We start from the raw sequence: 21,811 nt of genomic DNA, 5'->3' as shown, positions 1-21,811 counted from the left end.
TAAACCCCGGAAAGAAGAGCAGATACCAGCAGATTAACAAATCTTTTCTTGGATACTTGGGTTTATTAAAACTCCTGGATCTGAAGCCAATCTGATCCCAATGTAGGTTGACTGTGGCCTACATGTGCGGCAGAGTAAGAGAACTGTGTGATGGCAAAATGGGTTTTACCAACCTAGATGGCATGTGGCTGATTTGCATGCTCCTTTTTATAAAACTCCCTGCAAGTAGAAATCTAACATGCAGGGAACAGGCTAAATTTTTTAAGGTTTTTTTTTTTTTAAAGTGGGGAAGCATTGAAAAGGACACACACACCCCGACTGATGTATGAAATTGTGCAGTCAGATATTACCACCCCAGAAACTATTCCTCACATCTCAAACCCTGACACAAGCACAGCATTTCCTGGCACAGATATATTGACACAACCTGTTTTTAAAGTTCTACCGACAACAGCCAGTCCATGAAGATGCATGGAAATTGTTGCTCTAGCGACATACCTTTAGTTGAAGCCGAGCTGGAGGGACGTTTGAGACCGCTTAGCCCTTGCAGCGGGATATCGCCACCTTCTAAAACACTTTTGTATATTTGCCTTTCGTTTTCCGGCCCGGTGGCATCTCCAAGAGCTGTTTCAAACTCTCTCTTTGCAGAATGGTAGCTGGGGGAATACGGCGAGCTAAAAGTATGCAGGAGGAGGGAGACTTAATTTCCTTAGCAATTAAAAAAAAACAAGAAGTTGCAAAATTGTAGACGGGCCATGCTGGCAGCTCAACACACCGCTACGAAATTGCTAAGAGCGAAAACACCTTGCCTTTCTGGATCACATGCTTTTCCAGGGGTTGCAGAGATTTTTGTATGCAAAACACACATCGGCTCCCTGTACTTTACGTGACGGGAATGTAAGCATCAAAAGGAAGGTAAGATGCAGGGCCATCTTAAGCATATCTGATCTTTATGCGCCCCCTCGCCCAGCTTGTCCGGAGTTTTGGGCTGGGTTGCCATCAGTATGCCGATGACACCCAACTCTATCTGTTGATGGATGGCCATCCTGACTCGGCCCCAGACACACTGACCAGATGTCTGGAAGCTGTGGCTGGATGGTTACGTGGGAGCCGGTTGAAGCTAAATCCTTCGAAGACAGAGGTCCTGTGGCTGGGACGGGACGATATGGGATTGGGGGGGCAACTCCCATCTCTTGCGGGGGCGCAGTTAGTGCCAGCACCGTCCGTTAAGAGTTTGGGTGTAATCTTCGACACCTCCCTTTCCATGGAGGCACAGATTGCAGCTATAACAAAGGCGGCATTTTTCCATCTCCGCCAAGCTAAGCAGTTGGCTCCTTACCTCTCTCGCCCTGACCTAGCCACTGTGATCCACGCGACGGTCACCTCCAGACTGGATTATTGTAACTCGCTCTACGTGGGGCTGCCCTTAAGACTGACCCAGAAACTCCAGCGGGTGCAGAATGCTGCAGCGAGACTCCTTATGGGGTCCTCGCTGCGAGATCACATTCATCCGGTGCTATATCAACTGCACTGGCTCCCGGTGGAGTACAGGATCAGGTTTAAGGTGCTGGTTTTAACCTTTAAAGCCCTATACGGCCTAGGACCCTCGTACCTATGGGACCGCTTCTCCTGGTATGTCCCACAGAGGAACTTACGGTCTTCAAACAAAAACATCCTGAAGGTCCCAGGCCACAGAGAGGTTAGGCTGGCCTCAACTAGAGCCAGGGCTTTTTCGGCTGTGGCTCTGATCTGGTGGAACGCTCTGTCACAAGAGACCAGGGCCCTGCGGGACTTGACATCTTTCCGCAGGGCCTGCAAGACAGAGCTGTTCCACCAGGCCTTTGGCCAGGGCACAGCCTGACTCCCTCCTTTGGCAATCTTCACAGAACTTTAGCCTAATGGTTGCCATCAATTTGAGTTGAATTAATTTTAATGACATGATTTTAGAATGTTGTATTATTTTATTGTTGTTAGCCGCTCTGAGCCCGGCTTCGGCTGGAGAGGGCGGGATATAAATAAAATTTATTATTATTATTACCTGGCTCCGTGGTGCAAAGATCCCTCCGCCCCCCCCCCCCATTTCCCAGAGGTGTTGACCTTTTCCCAATCCTCTGTGGGGATCGCTCTCCTCCCGCAGAGGCTTGGGAGGCAAGCTCCACACCCGCCTGCTGTATGCTTGATGGGGCACAGCTGGCAGGTGTGCAGGGATAGGGGAGGCCGCCAGCAAAGCTGCTCAGCTCCCCCACTCGCTGGGCGTCCCTGAGAGGCCAGCGCCCTGGCGCAACGCACCACTAAGCCCTATGGGAAAGACGGCTCTGGTAGGATGGGAAGAGAAATGGTGAGGCAGAGCAGCTGTTCCTTCTCTTTGCGTTGCTGAAATGCATAGCCAGGAGTGCTTCACTAGCTTCCATCAAAGAAATGACCCGAGCTTCTCATGAAGAAAACCAACGGCACCCTCTGGCTGGAAAGCCACCAAGGCCCAGGACATTTCACTCCCACGGGGGGGGGGGAAGACTGCCAGTGGTGCAAACTGGCACATGAGGTCATTCTAGTTATCTCCTGCTTGGACTACTGCAATGCGCTCTACGTGGGGCTACCTTTGAAGGTGACTCGGAAACTACAACTAATCCAGAATGCGGCAGCTAGACTGGTGACTGGGGGCGGCCGCCGAGACCACATAACACCGGTCTTGAAAGACCTACATTGGCTCCCAGTACGTTTCCGAGCACAATTCAAAGTGTTGGTGTTGACCTTTAAAGCCCTAAACGGCCTCGGCCCAGTATACCTGAAGGAGCGTCTCCACCCCCATCGTTCTGCCCGGACGCTGAGGTCCAGCGCCGAGGGCCTTCTGGCGGTTCCCTCATTGCGAGAAGCAAAGCTACAGGGAACCAGGCAGAGGGCCTTCTCGGTAGTGGCGCCCGCCCTGTGGAACGCACTTCCAGCAGATGTCAAAGCGATAAACAACTACCTGACATTCAGAAGACATCTGAAGGCAGCCCTGTTCAGGGAAGTTTTTAATGTGTGACATCTTAGTGTATTTTTGGTCTTTGTGGAAGCTGCCCTGAGTGGCTGGGGAAACTCAGCCAGATGGGCGGGGTACAAATAATAATAATAATAATAATAATAATAATAATAATAATAATAATAATTCTTCTACCCCCCCAAACCACACCCAGCTGTCCATCAAGTGAGGTCAGCTGGTGGGCAGGGCTCCATCCTGTTTGGTACATCTCACCAGAACCTTCCCTGTGGGCAATGAGTTGATCAAAGAGGGCAGAACCCTCTGCTCATCAGCTGGGGAGCGAACAGTTCAACCCTGCTCAGTTCGTTAGAGTGTGGTGTTGCAGGTTCGATTCCCATATGGGATAGCTGCCAGACTAGATGTTTTGTTTCCCACCCAACCCTCCATTTTTTATGCTTTATTGAGATTAAAATGAAAGAACCAACGAAGAGGTTAACCAGAAGAAAGAATGATAATATTTGTTACGTCACATCACACTGCGTTCTTCTTGGATTTCTAAAGGCTTCCCGCCACCCCATCGTGCCTCTACCACTTAGTCTATCTAGAACAATATTTATCATTTTATTTTGTTAATTTCCATCAGTATTATATTCCCTTATAGTTATCTATCATACCACAGGCGTTATTCCACTCCTGCCACTGACGTCATGCTATTACAACAATCCTTTTTGTACATGTCCCATTTCCTAATAAATGTTTGATCAGTATGACCTCTCAGTTTTTCTGTCATTTTTGCCAACTTGGCCTATTCCAGCATTTTACTTTGCCACTCCAGCTTTGCTGGGGTTTCCTCTACTATACAATTCATAGTGATTAATATTCTTGCGGCTACTTTGGCATACAATAATATTTCTCTCGCTTTTTAAGGTATGTCTGGGTCTGGTATCCCATAAATTACATCTCAAAATTCCTTAATTTTCTTACAGGTCCACCACCACATATGTAACATTGAGCCTTCCGCCTCTCCACTTCTTCAACATTTACTTTATGTGTTCTTATACATTTTAGATAGTTTTAGTGGCGTCAAGTACCAGCAGAACTGCATCTTCATAAAATTTTATTTCAAGGTGTAACATGCGGTGAATTTCATCGCTGCTGGACTAGATGATCCTCAGGCTTCTATGATTCTACAAGTACTGTTTTGCCAGTGTATTCCTAGAGAGGCACATGCTGGCAAAGCACACTCCTCACACACCCTGTGGGCTATCTTTGGCAGGTGGGCGGGGCTATGCACCCGTCCATTACCTGACGTCTTCCGATGACTGACAGGTGGGTTGCCCCGCCCACCTGCTCAAGTTCGTGCACAGGGTGAGGAAATATAAAAGATCAGTCGCACTAGGTCAAAAATATTATCAACCCTTGCGCTACGTTACCTGTGACAGCACCGCATACGGCGTATTCATTTCAACTCTGATTAGTTTTATTCAGAATGGCAGAAAGAAAGCCTGAAGGAGCTAAGCACATTCTGACTTGAATTTCTCCGGAGGAAGATCTTAAGAGGAACCTTCTTAGGTCCCTCCAATAACCTTTTGCCTGTGCTAATTTCAGGGCACACTTAGAACTAGAAATGTCACCCATATACCCTTTGAATACAGCTTAAAGGTAAAGGGACCCCTGACCATTAGGTCCAGTCATGACGGACTCTGGGGTTGCGCGCTCATCTCGCTTTATTGGCTGAGGGAGCCGGCATACAGCTTCCGGGTCATGTGGCCAGCATGACTAAGCCGCTTCTGGCGAACCAGAGCAGTGAATGGAAAATCCGTTTACCTTCCCACCGGAGTGGTACCTATTTATCTACTTGCACTTTGTGCTTTCGAACTGCTAGGTTGGCAGGAGCAGGGACTGAGCAACGGGAGCTCACCCCATTGCGGGGATTCAAACCGCCGACCTTCCGATCGGCAAGTCCTAGGCTCTGTGGTTTATCCCACAGCCCCACCCGCTCTTAGACACACATAAAATGATTCCTGCGATGTTGTACATGGGCACAGCTCTCAAAGGACCTGCAGCTACAGCTCCCAACGCGATCAATGCTTCAAAACATCAACATCAGAGCGCAGCATTCAAAACTTACTGAGGCAAATGATCCGAGGAAGTTTCTGGAGGAGAGGAGCCTGTCGTACTCTGCAAGAATCCAGACAAATAAGTCAGTGATATGCACAAGTTTTCGTGCAAAGCAAAAGGAGAGACAGAGAGGGGGGGAGTGACTCCAGAGAGCAATTTTCCACCCTAAATTCAAATCCTGGACTTTATACACTGATTCCGATTGGCGTGCATTTGATTGGAGGTTCCTTCACGGAAGTAAAAGATTTTAACCCGGGCCACGCCTTTGCACCGTGATTATTTGTCTGTCAATGCCTTATTTTAAAGAAAGCCTTAAGCAAATTAAGGGAAATAAACTGCTCAGTGGGAGGCCCATTTTATAACTACGGCCTACGCGACTTTCTTCTGCCCAAGCCAATCACTTTCCAAAGGAAGATTATATTTCTCTAGCGTAGAAGGTAAAATGCATATGCACCAGATCATAAAAAGCTTCTTTATTTTTTGTTTGTTTGTTTAAAGAAACAGCTTGAAGCCAGTTTTCTTTTCAACAGAGCAAACAATAAAAAGGTTGGGAGTGGATAGTGGACATCACAGTTTGCAACCGCTAAGTGCCAAACCAGACATGATGTTCAATGCTTTCTTCCCACTGCAACACTGGATGGGATTTTTCTTGGGATTATGGTGAGGGCAAGGGCCAACTTTCCCCTTCCTTAACCACCCTAGCCCTGATCCTGCTTGGGACACCCCCCCCCGAAATTATTTGCTTTTCTTAGAAACAAAGCTTCAGGCGGCTTCAGCGAAAGCAACGCGAAGCCTCTGGTGCGCGGGGTGAGCTCTCCCTCTGCGCTTCGGAGGCTTCGCATTGCTATCGCTGAAGCCAAGGAGCCTGCATTCGCTCCATAGGACGCACACACATTTCCCCTTAATTTTTGAAGGGGGAAAAGTGTGTCTTATAGAGCAAAAAATATGGTAAGTTGCAGGTTTACTATACACCATATTTTATTGATCACAGTCGTAATGCTAAACTGTGTGTGGCTGACTGGAAATGGAAACAGAAAGATTTCGATCACCTCACGGCTGCACCATAGAGGAGGGGAGTATACACAAGCTCAAAGCTTGCCCAGACTCCTTCCTGTAACTGTAAACCATGGTTTAGTGTTACATCTGAATGCAGCCTCTGTGTAATACCATTTGCAGCAACATTGTTTGCTAATTATCCAGCCGCAACCCGATTAGAGCAGAGGGTTTAGGAACAGGGATTAGCAAGCAGCGTGGAATGAAGAAGAAATACCTTCATCTGCTTCTTATCTTTATACATTTTCTCCATTTTTTCTATATCTGCCTCTAACTCAGTCTGATAGAGGTAGATGTCTTTTTCTGGGTCAGTCTGGTTAAAGAAGGAAGAAGAAGGAAGAAACAACACATAAGGGGAGGCAAAACAAAAGCTAATTCTGAAAAAAACAGAGCCTTTTGTTTTAAAGTGACAAAGATAGACAAGACGAAAGTCGAATATTTTTCCATACTCAAATGCACAACTGGCTTAGATTCCCATCTGAATTTGCCATGATCTAGTAGTGTTTCTTGTAAATATTTCTTTTTAAACCACTGTAAAAAATTCATTCGTACCGCACAAAACACTTGTTAGTACAATTATCGCTACAGATCACAAGAGCAAGGAGGCTGCTGTGATCCAACGAGGGTTAAAAGGAACGCTTTAAGGCTTCTTTTCAGCCTGAAACAAGGCATAAGGAATCCAAAATCAATTAAATCCAAACCACCACTTGCACTCACGTAAAATCCAAACATTGCTAGAGACTGAAAGCTGAAGCCACACAAACACACAGAAACCATACTATAGTACAACGTATGTTTGAATTACCTTTCTATCCTCTCTAGTAAGGATAGAGCAATATCCCGGAGTATAATCCCAAATCTTTTTCGGAGGCTGATGGAAAGCAGAGGAGGAAATGAGGAAATGAAGGTAAGGAAAGACTTCACAAAGAACATGGAAACTGGATTAGAACAGAGGGAGTACATTGGGGGGAAATTGCATCAACACTGGAAATAAAATTGAAGAGGGGAAGGAAAGAAACAGGGGCTCAACCTGTTAAACCACAAACACAGGAGATTATGGGAGGGGGACAGAGGATGCATGCACTGTGTTGCAGGGCTCGCTTTAGAAATTTGCTTGAAAGCACTTCCAATACAGTTTGCTAAAGAAACCAAACCAGAATAAAAAAAATAAAATTGCACATTCTTTCCCCCCTAAAAAAAAAAAGGGGGTATAACCAAGATTTTCAAATTGTGGGGTTGCCTTTTCTTTTTTCTTTTAAATATAGATGCCCAGCCCCTTTCCCAGACTTCAAATACATACCATGTTAACAAATGGCTGACATCCCAGAGGTGGCAGTGTGGGGCAATGAAAATGTAGAGTTATTCATGTCACTTTTGTGCTACTTGTTGATCTTTCGCAAGGAACAGAAGGTGGAATTAAGAATTTAGTCAAAGAAGTGAATTAAGGACCCAGGTTTGGAAACCAGGTCCTGGGTCCCAACCGATCTGGATTTGGGAGGTGCTACACAGAGCCCAAGGAACAGAAACTTGTACTGATGGGAATCAAAACCAGCGGCTTCTGCTGCTGGTGTAGCAGAATGAAAAATATGCCGGTGAGAAGCAAGGCTGCCTTGTCTTATGAAACTAGGAATGGAGATTCACTTCTATAACCTTTCGTTCAGTTTATCAGCCATCCAGCAACAAGAGTTCGCCGAGTGGCAGACAAAGGCAAAACAAACCCAACGTACACTGAAGAAACTAGGCTTGGGGAGAAATTTAGGAAGCCTACACTATAGAGTCAATTGCCTTTTTTCTGAAGCCACCCACTTGTTTCTGCATTTCAGAATGCGGCCCGCTCCAGAATCTGAACCCCGACGATGAATCTGAAAGGATGATCTGATGTCTGCCTTTTACCATTTTTCATTTTACTTTTAAAACTCCCCGCACCCACCCGCAGCTCGAAGCTGTGAAAACCGGCAGCTGTGCCACTCAGGTGGAAATCTTGCAGGTGTACACCATGATGTGCTGTTTCTCCCTGGCACTTAGTACAGAAAAAAACCCAAAACAATATGGCTGCTCCCATACAGCAATGGGGCAGCCATTTTTGAAATTAAAAAATGAATGCTCTATTGCTACATGAGGGCAGTCATATACCGTATTTTTCACTCTATAAGACACACTTTTCCCCTCCTAAAAAGTAAGGGGAAATGTGTGTACGTCTTATGGAGCGAATGCAGGCTGCACAGCTATCAGGGATAGGTGCCCGAAGTCTCCAGAGCGCAGCAGGAGCGCTCCCGCTGTGCTCCAGAGGCTTTGCGTTGCTTTTGCTGAAGCCAGGAGAGCAAGAGGGATCGACCCCCCTCGCTCTCCTGGCTTCGCTTCGCTGGAGAGCCGCTGCACAGCTTTCCCTCTCTGCACAGCGCCCCTTCAGCGAAGCGGGAGGAGAAATGGAAGGGGCTCCGCTTATCCTGCCGCTTTGCTGAAGGGGCGCTGCGCAGAGAGGAAAAGGTGTGCAGCGCCTCTTCAGCGAAGCGGCAGGAGAAATGGAGACCCTTCCATTTCTCCTCCCACTTTGCTGGAGAAGCGCTGCACAGAGAGGGAGAGAACATTTGTTTTCTTCTCCTCCTCTAAAACTAGGTGCGTCTTATAGAGCGAAAAATACGGTACTTTTTCTGTATTAAATGCTGATGAAGAATGGTACACCATGCCATTCCATCCCTCCCAAGGAGATTTCCAACTTTATATGGTGGTTTCTAATATACCAGAAGTATGAATGGCGTGACTAGAACAGCAGTATCCATCTAAATCAAGTAAAAACCAGGATTCACAGTCACAAGTTTGAGCTGTTCTGCCTTGAGCCCATGTGCTAACCTTTCATAGAGGAAATAGAAGCTTCCAGCAAAACCAAGACCAGAGTTGTGGAGATAACCACAGAAATGTTGGTCAACAGGCCAGTTGAAGCCCATGAGTCAAAACATTGGGGGAAGTAGGTACCACTGGGACCAGCACACCTGGGGGGGGCAGGGCTAAAAGAAGGGTCATGGGAATCCATCATAGGCCCAGGTGACAAGGCCAGAGTTGTCTGCACCAAAGCCATTCCAGTTGGAGCTAGTGAAAGCGGAAATTGAGGCAGCAGGAGAAACTGATAAAACATGGGCAGTAAGAGTCCATCCTGGACACCATTATTAGCACTTCATAGGCTATTTGAACCACCAGTGGCTCAGGCACTAATGTTGAGAACACAGAGTATATCTGTAGAGATTGTAGCTGAAGGTGCAGAAACGGAGATCAAATCAGAACAGGGCAGTCCCTCAAACGTTGGAGGGAATAATAGTCCTAATGTGATGGCCTATGTTTGTTGGCACAAGAAGGCCATAAACCAGGCTTCCTTAACCTCAGCCCTCCAGATGTTTTTGGCCTACAACTCCCATGATCCCTAGCTAGCAGGACCAGTGGTCAGGGATGATGGGAATTGTGGTCTCAAAACACCTGGAGGGCTGAGGTTGAGGAAGCCTGCCATAAATCCTCCCAGTAAGAGTCCTCAGGTCCTCTTGGAAGGCCTATGGTCTTGAGATATAGTGGTGCAAGGAAAGGAGAGATGAGGTTGGCTGTCCCACCAGGGGCAATTGTCCCATTGGACTTAGCTTCAGTCCAATAGGGGACTAAAACACACACCAATGCACCATGGGCAACGGTTGTCCAGATTTGACTGTGGGCTTGAAAAAAGCTATGTTGTCCCCAAGCTCACTGTCGGAGACCAATGAAAAATGGCGTGAGTCACCTTTAAAAGGGGTCCTCAGGGTGTTCCAATTCTCTCCCTATCCCAGGCATGGCCAAACTTGGCCCTCCATATGTTTTTGGCCTACAACTCCCATGATCCCTAGCTAGCAGGACCAGTGGTCAGGGATGATGGGAATTGTAGTCTCAAAACATTTGGAGGGCCAAGTTTGGCCATGCCTGCCCTATCCAAACTGGTTCTTCAATATGCTCAAATGAAACACGTGCCAAAATAAAGCTTTCAGTCAGAAATTATGTTTCCTAATGGCTTTCAGTTCCAGCTTATTTGGGGGAGCATAGTATTCAGTACTGGGGAGTCGTGGGTTATTCAGGGGTACAACCCCCCCTGGTTGCTTATTCACAGATATAGTGGCAGCAATGGTCATCATGTTTGAGAGAGGCATCTCATAGAGAACAGTCTCCTTGTAATGGGATATCATTTGGGGTAATTCGCAGATTTCCTTATTCCTAAGTATTTAACCTGAGGGCATCACACTTGTTAAAAAAACAAGCCATCACTATTGGCTGGAGTTATTGCTGGGGAAATGTAAAGAAGCACAGTTTATATATATCTAGGCTGTTCATGCCTGTCTGTGCTGAGTGGGGAACAAGGAAACAGCTCCAAACTCATCTTGGCAAATGTTTCACAGACAAAGGGTTTTGTTTTGTTTTTTCACAATTTCACAGCAAGACACTTCTTTCTTTGCTCTTTCAGCTAAAACCTCACCTCCCTCCTGCCCATATTGGCAGATTTCACACTGAAAAAGGACCCTGTTATAAATTCAATATATGCCTATTAAAATGGCTGTCTCTAATGGAATAATCTGCCCTTCTAATCCCTAGCTGGGTATCCAGATTTCCCACTTAAGAGGACTCCCATGCCTTTAATACGGATCTTAAAGTGAGAATTTCAACAGTGGAGCTTTCCTTAGCACTGTGGGGGTAAGCAAAGGGGAATTTGCTGAACTTCACTTTGCTGATAGCATTTTGCACTTTTGTAAAAGTGAAAAAAGAAGAAAACTGAATGAATGTTTAGATGGAATCTGATCGCTAGCTGGGAATGCACTCGGAACACTGCAGAGTGCATTTTCACAGTCCTAAAAGCCACAAATTTCTTACAACCAGGGATGCAAGGAGCCCAGATTTCCATTTCACCCTGTATTCATTGCTGCTTCTGTTTCCTCCAGTTCATCAACCGCCAAAAACAATGCTATTTGTAATCGCTGTCCGCTGTGGCAAAATTATGCAGCTTAATTGATTACATAAATTATGTTGTCATCGCATTGTTCCACTCTATTCAATTTAAATGCAGAGGAAACACTGCAATCGAGGGGGAAACAGAATCCATTATCTATCATTTGTAAATTGACAGAAACAACAATGTATACCAATTGTACTGTGTGGATTGTTTTCCATTCCATACATGGAATTAATAAGAAAACGTTGGCAATTTCTGCTCCTGTTTCACCCCAATTTATACCGTATTTTTCGCTCTATAGGACACACTTTTTCCCCTCCAAAAATGAAGCAGAAATGTGTGTGCGTCCTATGGAGCGAATGCAGGCTCCTTGGCTTCAGTGATAGCAACGCGAAGCCTCCGAAGCGCAGAGGGAGCGCTCCCTACACGCTCCTTGGCTTCTCATTGCTTTTGCTGAACACCGACCCCTCTCACTCTCCAGGCTTCCAAGGTAGCCGCCTGAAGCCTCCAGAGCACAGCGCGAGTTCCCACTGCGTTCCGGAGGCTTCAGGTTCCTTTCGCTGAAGCCAGGAGAGTCTTGCTCTCCCGGTTTCAGCAAAAGGAACCCGAAGCCTGCGGAGCGCAGCGGGAACTTGCACTGCGCTCCAAAGGCTTCAGGGATGGCCGCCTTCAGAGCGCAGCGCGAGTTCCCGCTGCGCTCCGCAGGCTTCGGGTTCAGCAAAAGGAAGCCTGGAGAGCGAGAGGGGTCAGTGCGCAGCGACCCCTCTCACTCTCCAGGCTTCAGGGATGGCCGCCTGAAGCCTCCAGAGCACAGCGGGAATGCCCGCTGAGCTCCAGAGGCTTCGGGTGAACGCACCTTGAACGCACAGAACGCACCTTGTTTTAGAGGGGGAGAACAAGAAAAAAAATTCCCCCCTTCTCTGCGCAGCACCACTTCAGCGAAGCGGCAGGAGAAATGGAAGGGTCTCCGTTTTTCCTGCCGCTTCGCTGAAGGGGCGCTGAGCAGAGAGGGGGAGAATTTTTTTTCTTGTTCTCCCCCTCTAAAACAAGGTGCGTCCTACGGTCGGGTGCGTCCTATAGAGCGAAAAATACGATAATTTGCTATAGGGGGTGGTGGTTTTGATCACCTGGCTCTCTTGAATCCCCATAACGTGCAAAAGGAAACCTAGATCTGTTCCACTTCTTACAAAACTGGAGGAATAGGCTCAGGTGGGAATAGTTCGCAATGCTTAACACCCTTCATGGTCAAAGGTGTGGGCTCTTGCTCTGGCAGAGACGTTAACCCAGGGACCATTTTTCTGATCAATGGGACCCATTTATTCAACGTACGAGAGGAAAAACTCAGGAGGATTTTCTGGGCAGACTTGATGCCAAAGAACCCTCAGTCCTAAGCTTCTGGTGTGAGTTTAGGCCTTGGTTGACACTAATGGGAGGGGGCCGCCTTCCTAATTTATCATGTTGATATACAAAACATGTGCCCCAAATTTAGTTGTTATGATAGGGGTTTTTTTAAAAATTAATTCTGCATTTCATGACTGTAAGGTGTGGAAATCTTAATAAAAATTATTTCAAGAGCAAAAATTGGGTTGATTGCGATTGGTTTCGGAAGTCATCCCATGAAAACTGTGCCCAACCAGAAATGTTCTAAAGTTACATAAGAACGGATTAACCATCAAAAACTTTCAATTTCTGTTGGATTCTGCATGCAGGACTATCTGTGTGAATGGGGTGCATAATCCGTCCCAGCAGAATTCTTCCACCTGGTTGCCTCTCAAAAATATGAACATGAACATGAAACCACCACAATAATTTAATATTGGTAAAGCACCTACAATATGCTAGGCAGGGTGTGTAAATGCAACACGACAATGGAATCAAATTCTCAGTTTGGTTGTTTGTGTTGCAGCATTCTGATATGACACTCCTGCATCTGAAACCCACTGAATAATGTGGGAAAGATTAACACAACGGGTCTGTCCATCAGGACATTTCTGGGATTTTTGCAGCGACTGCAGCTTCCTCGGAGGGAGGGACAAGCTATGTGTATTGTACAGGATTCATCCATTCATCCTGCTGGTAGGAAGCTGGCCAAAGATTTCAGGAAAGAGTTGGCAAGAGTTGATGAGGGCATCCTGGTTTGAAGTCATTTAGCAAGAAAGAAAATGGCCGCCTTTGCTGTTGCTAGGGGAATGGGAAGCACCCACTGGAAAATAAAGGAAATCGCATTTCTCATGAATTGCAGTGGCCTACTAAACTTCAGCATATGACTGGCCACTAGTACTGCTGACACAGGTTTAGTGAATTCCAGATATCATCAAGAGGCTGTACATCTGTGGCTTGATGCGCAAACAGAAATTCTTTCTGCTTTTTTTGTTGTTAAAAAAACCCCCAAGGTTGCATTTTTTGTGTGTGTCTTACGGTCATAACTATAATCAGAATGGAGAAGGGAGTGTTGCATGTGCATGTGTAAGGCAGGCTGGGTTTTTGTTTTTTTTAATGGCTGTGACCATCAAAACTTACCGGTTTCCCAAACTCCAATTCCGAAAAGAATTTATACCAAGGCTCATTCTTTAAATCTATCTCTTCTGGGCTTATATCCCGAGTCTAAAGGAGTTGGTGATACGGGAATGGAAGAAAGAGAACGACAACATTATGCAGAGAATAGGAAAGGGCTGTTAAAGATGCGGCGTTCTGCGTCTCCCCCACCGTAGCTTATGAGGCATTCAATTGGCAGCCTACATCCCATTACTTGGCAATGTAAGCTGCGGTCATACACAGCTCCTTGGGAGTAAGTACCATTGAATTCAATGGCGCTTGCATCTCAGTAGACAGGCATAGAATTGAACTGATAAGTCACTGGAGAAACTCCATTTCAATACGGAGTGTCAAAGGTGTCCGGGAAGGAAGATGGGTCATTTCTGAACCAGGACAGATATTGGCATTACAGTGGTACCTCGGGTTACATACGCTTCAGGTTACATACGCTTCAGGTTACAGACTCCGCTAACCCAGAAATATTAACTCAGGTTAAGAACTTTGCTTCAGGATGAGAACAGAAATCGTGCTCTGGCGGCGCGGCAGCAGCAGGAGGCCCCATTAGCTAAAGTGGTGCTTCAGGTTAAGAACAGTTTCAGGTTAAGTACGGACCTCCGGAACAAATTAAGTACTTAACCCGAGGTACCACTGTATTGACAAGCAAATGAAGGAGGAGAGCTGGTGAAATCAAATTTCCCCTCAGCTGAAATGCAGACATGGTCAGCAGCAGCGGGGCGACATATGGAGACACGTGACTTTCCTTTTCACCAAATAGAACATGTGAATAAAGCCTGTTAAGTCCTGCTTAAATTTCCAGAGCAATCCACTCGGAACATTCAATTGCTGAAAAACACCCTTCTGCAAAATTAAGACTTTGGGTTGCAATTTCGGTTGCGACCCCTCCCGCCTCAGCTACCCTCCCCCCATTTATTTGTCGGTGCAGAACACGGCATCTTTAACAGCACATGGATATGTGAGAAACCCTTTTTCATAATGGCAAACAGGATGAAGGGTGAAATTCTAAACTAAAGAGGACGCAGTTAGAGAAAGCATGTTACTGAGAAGTCTCTAAGGGGAATGGACACACAAGACTCTGTTCTGTTAGACCACCAACATTTAATACAAGGGTAAAAGTTAAGAGTTCAGACAAAACCAACAGAGTAGGGACAGGACAGGACAGGAACAGAATGACTATCAAGAAAGGCTCTCCCTTTTTGTACTTATATTCTGTTTTAAAGCAACAAGCTGGAGCTCTTAATGATGTAGTTAATTAGAACCACTGCAGACTGAATACCTGAACACATTTAAACATTGGCTCTTAGTGGAGCAAACTGCTTTGCATCAAATATAAAACAAGTTGAGGTGTACCTGATACCATCATTTTGAAATCTGGGAAATGTGCTGAATCCACCTGGGTTAAAAGGTGATTTAATCTTCCCAAACAATAGCTACTGCACAGTGCTTTGGTTCCATTCTCCTTGGATGATGTTAGCACGAGGGACTGAATACAGCAGAATAATCTTTTGCTTGGCAAGCACAGATGGACTCCAAACTCAAAATGAAAGAGACATTCCAGCTATACAAAGCGACTAGCATTCTTGTTGGTCCCAGGAATATACCCCACACCCCATTATTTCTGTGTTTTGGGGTTACTTGACTGCAGCAGTGAGATTGTCTGACAAATTACAGAGATGTGTTTTGTTTTTTTATAGTTTAGGAGGGGGGAAGGAATATTAACATTTATTTTCTGGCTCATCGTAAGTCAATCACTTTCCCCAATCTTTCCACTGTAAAAAGATGCTATGAGACCTTAACTGTCAAGGGCGCTAAAGATATTAGCCCTTGTTTGAGATGAGTCATGTTGACTCAGGCCTCCTCTAGCAAAGTCTTGCAGAGTCTGCTAGACACCTTGCAGGCCTGACTGGTATTTTTCTAAGTACCCCTTAGCAGAAAATGTAAGCTCTCACATTCCACAAAACTCTTTCTGCTAGTTCAACAAGGATTCCAACTAGCAGGAACAAAATACCAGATAACTCTTGTTTTCACTTTCAACACATCTCAAATGTTTAAACTACTTGTGATAGTACGCATGCCTGAGTCCTGTCCTCAGAATTTTCCTCCGAGTTGGAATCGACACAGATATAAAAAACGCTGTGAAAATGCTTTTTAAAAAAAATACATTGAATTTTGCATAGCTCCCTTTCGCCATCTAGTGTTACATTTGCATACTGCACCTTAAAACACAATTAAAACTTTTTATTTGCAGCTGTATACCTGAGTCCCTGGTCTCTTTTCCCCACCTCTGAACCAGTTAAGGACTTGGTAAGGGTGCGGAGGAGATTAATCCTTACCACCCTAGCTGCAATTTGCCCCAGAGAGACTTTCCACACTAGGGTTCTAGAAGAGAGTTTTTAGACAAAACCACTTAAAAGCCTTCTTTAAAGCTTAAAGAGAAAAAATTGTCTTGTAAGGCTTGAAACCTGGACAAACCTTAATTGAGGTAGGAGCAGTTCAGAATTAAACTGCTCTATTCCTCTCTGCCTGTGAGACGAGCAAAGCTATGTCAATGTTGTAACCATATCTGTAAGCTGTCGACTGCTAGCCTATGACACTTTCATGTATTTAGTCCCATCATTCCATTCTTAGATAAATTTGGAATTTCTGGGGTACAGAAGAATCCTTCCAACACACACAGACAACCAAATACATATTTAAATGTTCATTTTCTCTCAAAATATGTATTTAAATGTGCATTTTGGTATGTTTAAACTGCACAAATAACGCTGGATTATGACAGCTGGAAAAGTGTAAGATCTGACGGACAGCTAAGTTCCAATCAGGAAGAGATTCAGGTCCTTTTGTTTAGAAATCTGCAAAAACTTAATTCCTCAAGCATCTCTAGTCGTCTTTGCAAATATCAGGCTCTAACAAAGGACAATCACTGTTCTGAGGGCTTTTCTGATACTGGAGGTGCGACAGCCTGGGGAGAAAAGTGCTTGAGGTATACAGAGCTTAAGGAAGCAAGATGGGGAAAAGGTTCAGCTTCCCTCAACCACACACCTCTTTTCATACTAATTTAAGGCTCCCACTTAGATGCGAACGGGTTTCAGATGTGCAGATAAACTGTGCCTGCCCAGAGCATCGTTCAGAAGATTTTAAAGCTAGAAGCTGATTTATTTTAATGGCAGAAAAGCCCCTGAAGGCTATGCATCACAAGTGTGTGGCCACAGGTACAAGAAAAAAACCCCACCCACTATGGAAATGAAAACACAAAATGTGTCAGTGTTTGTAACAACTGGTGTAGCTGCTCTGTGAGTCGCCTACTGTGGTCTTCTAGCAGTTCAAATTGTTCCAGTAGCCGACGCTGAGTGCTTTCCTGATCCTCAGATCCTCAGATCCTAGCCACTCCAGTGTCGCTGCAGACAAGTTACAGCTTGCCACCAACTGCTCCAACGCACAGCCACTGACACCACTAGGACTCATCAGCTCCCTGCTGAGATGCTGTCAGTCGTTTTGCACTCTGCACATGCTCAGAAACACTGGGCCCATAACCTGTCAGTGCTTGTAAAAAACAACAACAACAAAGGAAAGGGTTCTGACCTCCCTTTGTCTCCTCAGCCTGGTCCTCAGACACTTGTCGGCATAAAAGAGTCCACAAGAATATCCTTGCAGAGTGCTTTCTGCTTTTATTCTTAAAAGTCTTTGTGCAAAAGTGACTGACACACAACAACACTACCAGCTTTCACCAACCAACCCTACATTTCTCACTCTATATATACAACCCAGTGCAGGCCGCTGACTCATGCTGACCCAGCTTTTTAAGCATTAAAGAAACAGAGGCCATTTTAGCCGTGACAAAATGGACAGAGGAGGACTGGCCAAAAATGGGGGCAAGGGCGGGGGGGAAGAATCAGTGGTGTAGCCTGGGGGTAGGCCCTAGAGGCAGTTTCTCTGGGTGCAAAATTTCAACACCCGGTGCTGCCTCAATACAGCTGCACGCTTCCATCGCTGGACTCTGTTGGAAACAGCTTCTCCATGCGAACCAGGAAGTGACCTCTGCAGATAACAAAATGACTCTTCTTTTCTTATCTCTGCAGCTGCAATTTCCTGGGTGAGGTGGATGCCGTTAGGCAGCTGAATGCACAGGCGTCCTCTGTACATTTCCCTCGCCTCCATCCCTCCACACAGTCCCGGGCACCGGCAACCCACGCTACAGCACTGGGAAGAAGGTACATGCTAAGCCTAATAAATTGAACAGGCCTAGCTCCCTTAGCTGAAAAAAACACCCCCCAAGTGACCATCCCTTGTGATGGTATATACACCACTGCAGTAGTCAATAGAGAACTGAGCAGGAAGACATGGGGTCAGCCATTTAAAACATTAACACTAGACCTGAAGGGGAGTATGCTGCTACCAAAATCAAAAGACAGCAAAAGCTCTAGCTCTACATTCTGAATGATGTTCCTTGCAGGCATAAGATGTTCCATGTGTGTGCTTGCGCAGAGCTAGTTTGTCCGCTTGGACATCATAGCAAAGAACGGAAAAAATCAAAAGGGCGGCTACACACGAGAGAGGAAAGTCTGTGGCTTGTTCACAATCCTCCTAAACCACGATCATTTGAACTGAGCCAATTATCGTATTTTTAACGCAGACTGCCTTCTGCCTAATGAGAAACAGCTTCGAAACTTCACAAAGCTCTATACAAACATAAAATGCTGCCTTGTGCAGATCACAGGGAAATAGGAAGCCGCCTTTGACGGACTCAGACCCTTGGGCCATCCTGCTCAGAATTGTCTACACTGGCAGATTCTCTCCAGTGCCTCAGACAGAGGACAGTGGTGGGTTTAGGGGAGTGGAACTTTGGTGGCACCACAACCCACACACAAACAAGTCGTGCTGCAATCAACTGAACACAACCAACACAACTCTGGACCCCCTAACCTCTCGCAATGTCTGTGAGGTGCAAAAGTCCTGTGTTATGCTGACACAACCCCCTACACTAGCACTATGCAACAGAATGAAAAAACATCACCCATCCCTTCCCTCTCTTTCCCCACAAACTGCAGGATGTCTATGACAAAAGTGTCTCTCACTACATCCAGGCATGTACAAAGTCCGTTTCGGGGGCCTAATCTGACCGGTCGGTTTAATCCAGCCCCCATAGCAGTTTATTTCCTGGGGTAAAATCCAAAAAAAACCTCAACAACTTCAATCCTAAAAAAAGGTCAATAACTTTGGTTGGCCCTCACGGCCCTTTACTTCTTCAAATCTGGCCCTCTTTGAAAAAAGTTTGGAGACCACTGTAAACGAACTGTGATAAAGACTCTATGACAGGCATCCCCAAACTTCGGCCCTCCAGATGTTTTGGACTACAATTCCCATCATCCTGGACCACTGGTTCTGTTAGCTAAGGCTCATGGGAGTTGTAGGCCAAAACATCTGGAGGGCCGCAGGTTGGGGATGCCTGATCTATGAATTGAAAGCGGAGATGGCATGTACCCCCCCCCCACATTTGTTTGTTTTGTAACACAAGAAAATCTTTAATTTAAAAACCTTTGATGCAGAATGAAAGGTTGCTGATTTTTGGCCTCACACAGGGTGCCGGAGAAATCTGAGACCCAAAGGTCGGCCACTGCTGAGGATGTCTCTTGGAGGTCCTGGGGACTGAATCTGGGACCTTTTGCAGATACTCTATGGTCCATTTAGCCCACTATTATCTCTGCAAGATGGCACTGACTCTACAGCAGCCTACAAATATAATGATGCTCTCCAGATGTTTTGAAACACACCTTCCGTCAGACCCAGCTGAGCTTTCGCCCACAAGTGGAGCTTTTGCCCAGGACACTTGCTGCATGGGGAAGGAGCACAGATGAATTTATGAAACCAAAACGCATTGGTTGGAGCTGCATGCGAAAGGTCGTAGGTTTGATCCCTAGCAACTCCATCTGGAGGGTCACTATGTTCCGAACCTTGGCCACAGGAAGAACCCAAAAGCAAAAGAGAAGAAACAAAGCCTGCTTTCTCTTAACTTAAAAACCTTGTGGAAACTCTCCTGTTCAAAACTCATTGTTGCTTAGATTCCACACTGATTGCACCAATAACACAAGGCGTTAAAAATCAGGCCCACCACCCAACAGATTGTGGATTATTAAGTATTTGGCAAGCAAACCAACCACATTCAACACACTCCAAAGAACTTTGCAACGGTGAAGGGGCCTTGGCCTATTCACCAGCTGTTTTCGAACAGGACGGAGGATTTTTCAGATGTTAAATATAAGTTTAGACGGAAACTTAAAAAACAAGACTGTAAAACCTAGCCACATGGAAGCATGCCAGCGGTGCAGGAAGAGGGGAAAGCGTATTAGTAAGATAAAATTAACATTACCAATTTTTCATTGTTCAGAACAGAGGACCTTCCTGGCTGATATTCATAAATGCTTTTAGGTTCAGCGCGGTATTTTCTTGTGTCCACCTTCTTGTCCGGAGGCTCCCAATCATTCCTGGGGCGGAATATAGTTTGTTGTTGTTACAGAAACGAAATATTTTCACTGGGAGGTTCATCCTAGTTTAATCACAAAAACGCTTCAACCAAAAGCAAAAATCAGGCTTGGAGAACCGCGTGGTTCAAATTAGGGGCGTGAGGAGTTGCTTTGATTTCCTATACTGATACGCCAAAGCATAATTCCAGTTGTCAAAAATGCGCTGGAGCCCATTAACCAAACTGTAATTACTGCCTTATGTTTGGAACCAGATGCACGCACAAAGTATGCAATCACCTCTCCTTTCTCACTGCGCCAAACACACTTGGTTTGAACTGAGGGGAAACTCAGGGGCTTGTTGCAAAACAGGTGGCGCAAGTTAAAGTGCTTCTGGTGAGGAGAAACCAAGTTACCTTTCAGTGCTCGGTTTAAGAGAAGAGGTACGAGCTGGCAGGGGTAGAGTGGCAGATCTCTTGACCACTTTCTCCATGTCGATAGTGTCGTTCTCGCTCTTGGAGCGGGGTACTGAAGTCTGTGCTCTTGCTGAAAAGGGAGCATTAAAAAAAAACACACAACATGGTTACGTCTGAAAGGGAAACAACGAGATCTCAATGTTCTAAAACGTTAAAGGTTTTGCGTTCTAGAAGCACCACGATTCTCCTGCAGTAATGGGATTCAACAGTCCACTAACATGTTCTCTTTCATAACATTCAAATCTTTAGCGTTTACGTGAGTTCACTTCAGACTTCGAAACATCCAGGTACTTACTGTCTTTGTAAAAGGAGTACTGAGGCACATAGGAATCAGAATCTTCATCTGGAAAACAAACGATTTACAATCAACACAGGTAATTCATTATGCACCTATGACTTTAAAAAGTTTCGCCTTCTGTCCTTACAGGATTCCAAGGGCAAATGCAGGTATCGTTTTCAGTGTTCTCATCCCTGTGGGGAACGGCAGCAGGAGAAAATGAGAGAGGGAAGAGAGAGAGGTCTGCAAGGTTCCTCTCTAACCATGGAAAAGGCAGGTGTTTGAAGTACTGCAGGTATTCCTTTCAGCACCAGCTGAAAACCACTTTGCCTAAACGACCCCTCATAGTAGTTTAGAAAGTTTGCATGAGCTTTGATTTGTTTTGTCTGCTCTATCCTGGTTTTAAACTTTCTGGATGTTTTAAACTATGGGAATATCTTTTTCAGTGATAATTTTATTGTTTTAACTTTTTCGTAAACCACTTTGAGGTTTGTTCTATAAACCAGTGGTATATAAATTTTACGAAATACATAAATACACACGCGTTCCCATGTTTACCTTTGTGCATGTGGCTGTGAGAGCTCCTTCTCCTTCCATGCTTGACTACTAGAATGACTGGATGATGATGATGTTATTTTATTTATATACTGCCCACCTGGCTGGGTTTCCCCAGCCACTCTGGGCGGCTCCCAACAGAATATTCAAAACACAACAAAACATCAAACATCAAAAACTTCCCTTCAGATGCCTTCTAAAAGTCAGTTAATTGTTTATTTCCTTGACATCTGATGGAAGGGTGTTCCACAGAGTGGGTGCCACTACGGAAAAGGCCCTCCACATCAACTCAGCAACTTATTATGCTCAGTTCTAGCAAACTTGTGTTCCAAATTACATATAAGTACATATGTCTTCTTCTTCTTCTTCAGAGTAACAAAATTTGTGAAAGAATGCCCATCA

General features: G+C 45.4%; 1 protein-coding gene across 50 annotated transcripts in view; it reads right to left on the bottom strand.

Moving 5' to 3' along the window:
• The window catches only part of SORBS1 (sorbin and SH3 domain containing 1), a 200,713-nt gene that overhangs the window by 38,804 nt on the left and 140,098 nt on the right, over positions 1 to 21,811 (bottom strand). For 31 of the 50 annotated variants that reach the window (XM_053387840.1, XM_053387825.1, XM_053387839.1 and 28 more), the window contains 9 exons: positions 20,873 to 20,920; positions 20,518 to 20,647; positions 20,011 to 20,125; positions 13,611 to 13,694; positions 7,437 to 7,451; positions 6,942 to 7,007; positions 6,354 to 6,449; positions 5,094 to 5,143; positions 499 to 674 (listed from right to left, as the gene is read on the bottom strand). In XM_053387840.1, coding sequence (XP_053243815.1) covers positions 499 to 674; positions 5,094 to 5,143; positions 6,354 to 6,449; positions 6,942 to 7,007; positions 7,437 to 7,451; positions 13,611 to 13,694; positions 20,011 to 20,125; positions 20,518 to 20,647; positions 20,873 to 20,920 — 780 coding nt within the window. The remainder of the gene's footprint in view (positions 1 to 498; positions 675 to 5,093; positions 5,144 to 6,353; positions 6,450 to 6,941; positions 7,008 to 7,436; positions 7,452 to 13,610; positions 13,695 to 20,010; positions 20,126 to 20,517; positions 20,648 to 20,872; positions 20,921 to 21,811) is intronic. The other 19 variants (XM_053387817.1, XM_053387824.1, XM_053387832.1 and 16 more) reach the window with 6 other exon arrangements.

Source organism: Podarcis raffonei, chromosome 5, assembly GCF_027172205.1.
Source record: "Podarcis raffonei isolate rPodRaf1 chromosome 5, rPodRaf1.pri, whole genome shotgun sequence".
NCBI lineage: Eukaryota > Metazoa > Chordata > Lepidosauria > Squamata > Lacertidae > Podarcis > Podarcis raffonei.
This window is presented reverse-complemented; position numbering and strand designations above follow the sequence as displayed.